General features: G+C 38.5%; 1 protein-coding gene across 1 annotated transcript in view; it reads right to left on the reverse strand.

Moving 5' to 3' along the window:
* Hibch (3-hydroxyisobutyryl-CoA hydrolase) overlaps positions 1-4743 on the reverse strand; it is a 67198-nt gene that overhangs the window by 54191 nt on the left and 8264 nt on the right. Inside the window, exon 2 of the mRNA XM_021162482.2 lies at positions 4305-4347. Within this exon, the coding sequence (XP_021018141.1) occupies positions 4305-4347 (43 nt within the window). The remainder of the gene's footprint in view (positions 1-4304; positions 4348-4743) is intronic.

The following is a 4743-nucleotide window of genomic DNA, read 5'->3' on the forward strand; positions in this document are numbered from 1 at the left end:
GAGATACTAAGATGGTAAACATGAGTGAAACAAAGGCTGGACAAGAAAATGCACAATAGGAGTACAGACAGACAAGCAGCAAGGCCAGGTCACAAAGCTTCAGGTTTGCACATTCTTTTTTTTTTTTTCTTTTAAAGATATATTGATTTTATTACTATGGGTGTGCTGTAGCTGTGAGAGAGTAGCGAAAACCACCTCAGAGAATTGAGAGTCACCATGCAGTTGCTGGGATTTGAACCTGGGACCTTTGGAACTGCAGTCAGGGATCTTAACCGCTGAGCGCAGGCTTGCATGTTCTGAATTGGAAAGATGCTGTCTACACACTGGCTTAGGGTCTCACACAGGACTATTTCAACACCATTACCATAACTACAGAACTGACAGCTGTCTTCAATCTATAGACTGTCAAATAGAAGCAGATTAGATACACTGATATATATATCTGTATGAATGGTACACTAATGCTCTAAGAGCTTCAGCATCACTGTTTAAAAAGGTCACTGAGAGGCTGGAGAGATGGCTCAGTGGTTAAGAGCATGGACTTCTCTTCCAGAGGTCCTGAGTTCAATTCCCAGCAACCACATGGTGGCTCACAACCATGTGTAATGAGATCTGACGCCCTCTTCTGGTGTGTCTGAAGACAGCAACGGTGTACTCATATACATAAAATAAGTAAATCTAAAGATGTGTGCCACTATCCCTGGCCATGTCAAATATTTTCTAAACAGTCACTGAAGCTAAAAGTGGGAGGCTACAAAGAGCTCTGCTATGTGGCGTAAGCACTGTACCTGTAAGGACAGGACTCTAACTACCCAGCAGCTTTGTATGAATCAGACACACACACAACTGCCAGGCTCATAACACCACCATCTTAACACCTTCCTTTATCTACAGACAGTATTTTAAACCTCACCCAGCCCACAAGTGAAACTTTGTGAGATTTCTGAGGAAATCGTGTGCTTTCCTTCCTCCGTGACTTGAATTGTTCTTAGAATGTGCTTCCGTGCCTATTTCATATAATGACAGGAGTGGGTTTTACTGGGTGTCGTGCCAGAGGAGCAGCAAAACAGCTTTAGAACTCACGGAAGGCTGCCCACTGGCTAGCACAGTCATGATGTGTGCGCCTTGGAGAGGCAGAGCCCTGAGGACTATGTGCCCTGAGGAGGACTTCCTGCTCTTGTGGAGTTTTTCTCTCCTTGTTGCCTTCCTGGTCATCAGAATCTTTATAATCTATGAGCTGTATGAAAACTATAAGGGGTTTCCATCTCCTCACTGGGTCGTGTTATTGGCACTTACAATAATAGTGATTGATATTTTCCAGGTGTTGCTACTGGAGCCGATTAATCATTCAACCACCACCCTTAGAAAAAATTTAGAGATGTAGATTGCTAGTAAAGTTAGATTAATAGGCTTCCTTTAATGGTTTTGATATAGAAAACTTGGGGAACAATTTAAAAATTCAGAAAGGCACACTTTTGATAATTAAGCAAGGAAGGGATTTTTTTGAGGACAAGGAATAAGGACAACGGCAGCCCGGCCAGGACTAGCAGACGGGCTGATGATGAAGGTGATGATTCATTTCTTGAACCCATTTTCCCCTTGGCTTCCTGATATGTTTCTGAATGTGCACACTCTGGGGATTTAAAGTAGAAATGACTGGTTTTTTTTTTTTCATATAAAATCTTAGATTTATGATCTTTTAAGAATTTTTATGAGGTTACTTTTTAAGATAAATAATAATATGAATTACCCTTTCTTTATAACCTCGAATTGCTGCCTGCCAGTAAAAGAAACTGGCTGAGAAAAATAATGTTGCTTGCTTACACTTTGTGAATCTGTAACAAGTTGCTTAGACATGAATGGATGTGGGTTCTTGGAAATATTAGGTTTTTATTTGTAATATGGAAAATGTTTAATCATGTAAGGGTGTTGGGGAATGTGATATGTGTGTGTTTATATACATACATGTATACTCATTGTAATAATTCACTTAAAAGAAAAATAGAATGTAACCATATTGTATTTTTTATATTGCTTGAAGATTTTGCTAGTATATATAAGTTGTGGGAGAAAAAATAAAGTTGTTGGAGCTTGTTGAAATCTTGCTTTGTCCACTGTGTGTGTGTGTGTGTTTTCTCCCTTTTCATCAGCCCCAGAGAATTAAATTTTGCTCCCTTGCTCTGCAGTGGCCCCAGAGAGTTTGTCACCAGCCCCAGAGAATTAAGTTTTACTCCCTTAGAGAAAAGTCTGCTAAATGGTTGACCTCTGACTCCAAGCCCCTCCTCAATAAACCTGACCAATCAAAGCTGGCCTTCAGCAGGTTATTAATTTAGACAGCCATCATCTCACCCTTTATATTCAGAATGATGTCTCCAACCATGAGTTGTCTTCTTGTCTACAACTTAAACCCAAGTGAACTTTATTCATATAACCTTGCTTCCCACTTACAATTGCCCTCAGAATATAAACTGTATGCTCTGAATACAATTGGCTATTTTTAGGCTCCACTCTCCCAGGTTCACCCTACCAAATATAGTGGCAACATATAAGAACAGGGTATAGTATAAAATTGGAAGTCATAGAGGCTGGAGAGATGGCTCAGTTGTTAAGAATGTATACTGTTCTTACACAATTCCTCATAAGTGCCTATACCTCCAACTCTAGGGGAATCTGCCACTGTGCACACCTGCATTCACATACACAGACACACATAGACATAATTAAAAATGGTAAGGCGAATCCTAAACATAAACTAAAATTGGAAGTCAGTTTAAATGTTAAAATTGCAGCACAGTGGTGAAGTGCTTGCCCAGCATATGAGAACTCCTCAATTCAATCCTCAGGACTGCAGAAATTTAAAAACAAGTGAAATTAAATTTTTACTTGGAATATGCCAATTAAAATCATACAGCACACATATACTTAAAACCTAATAAAATCTAGAGAACTCTACTTTGACAGCATTAAACCTGCTTACATTTTCCTTTGTAAATCATGTGTATATAATTCTTATGATGATTCATTACCAGATAAAAGTAATACACACTTAGGAGAGCTTTAAGAAAGTCTATTGAATAATTAAAAGCATGCATCCTTTCAATTTGAATTTCTCACCAGAAAAATCTAGTTCACAAAATTATCCCTATAATAAGATACACTTCTTCAGCAACCCAACAGAGATGAGCCATTCTGCTGTCTTACTGAGTCCCACCCGTGAGTAAACACGTGCCATGGACACATGAACTCCTGCAGAGCAGAGCTGAGAAAAACAACCTGAGACTTCTTTAAAGACAGGTCCGTACTGTGTTGCCCTTTGGCACAGTCAAGTGCCAGGCTAAAGACAAAAGGAGCTGCATCTATGTTCTGATCAGACCTTGTCACAAAGTGCTTACCACAAATTAACAACAAAAATCCTTTACTGAAGGCTTTAGAACTACATGAGAGCTATAGGCCTTCATAGGATATAATGAGAATTAAATGAGCTAACGCATATATGAAGTACTTAGTATAGCACCTGCATATAGTGCTATAGCAGGTGGCTTATTCATACTAAGGTATTCATCAAGTTCTTCAAAAGATACAAAACTGAATAAAAATTAGTTTCCTATAATCTGATAAAAAAATGAATGTTTAACTTTTCAAGGTATAACAGGCACAATAACTGCTAAAGTATGATGTCATTTATATACTATATACTGTATTAGTTTAAGATTTTTAAATTTTATTTTGTGTTGGGTGCTTTGTCTGCATGTATGTCTTTGCACCAAATTCTTACAGTACCCACAGAGGCCATAAGATACACTGGAACTGAACTTACATACTGTTGTGACCCATCAGTCCTAGGAAATGAGCCCCAGTCTTCTACAAGAGCAGCCAGTATCTTAACCACTGTTAAGCTATTTCTCCAGCCCACATGCTAAATATTTAGAAATAACATTTAGGAGCTCTATATGGTAAATACTATCCTCATCATATATACAGATATATACATAGATATAGTATAGATATAGATAGATGATAGATATGATATGATATATATCAAAAGGCAAGCTACTAAAAACTAAGAATTTATTCAAGATTAAGTTGCACACTCAATATTTAAGAACGAGACAGTAGGATTTACCTGCATTCATTATCGGAGCCTTACAACACAGTATAGGAAGTGGCAAGTGGTTAGGAGATTGACAACAGTGGTTAGGGGACCAGGGAAACCTGCCAACCCAGTGTTGTCTATTCCCCTAATGGTGACACTCTTAAGCTGTATCATAGACTATCAATCCCAGCAAAAGAAATGGCAAACTTACCAGATGTTGCAGAATAACGCTGGCTCTTCTGAATGAGCTGACCCTGAAACAGATGTGGAGAAGCACAGTAACAGGTTACTATATCTCAATGTACAAACTCTACACAGCCTCAAAGCCTCTTCTAAAGGTTACTGGAACAAAACCTTGAAAATCAGATTTAAAACTCATTCACTGTTGACAGGCACAGCAATGAAATGATGCATCCATTTTAAATGACTTTGGCAGTTTCTTCCAAAATTAAACACCCTCCTCCCATGTGTTTTGGGAACTTTCTTGGGGATGGAAACAAATGCCAACCACCTACTTAAAGGACATTAAAGATAAACCAAAATAATTACATGAATGCAACCTGGGAAACTAACACTCATGTTGGGGTTACTAACAGAGCATGGATGAGGTTACTAACAGAGCATGGATGAGGGTTACTAACAGAGCATGG

The sequence above is a fragment of the Mus caroli genome, chromosome 1, assembly GCF_900094665.2.
Source record: "Mus caroli chromosome 1, CAROLI_EIJ_v1.1, whole genome shotgun sequence".
Lineage (NCBI taxonomy): Eukaryota > Metazoa > Chordata > Mammalia > Rodentia > Muridae > Mus > Mus caroli.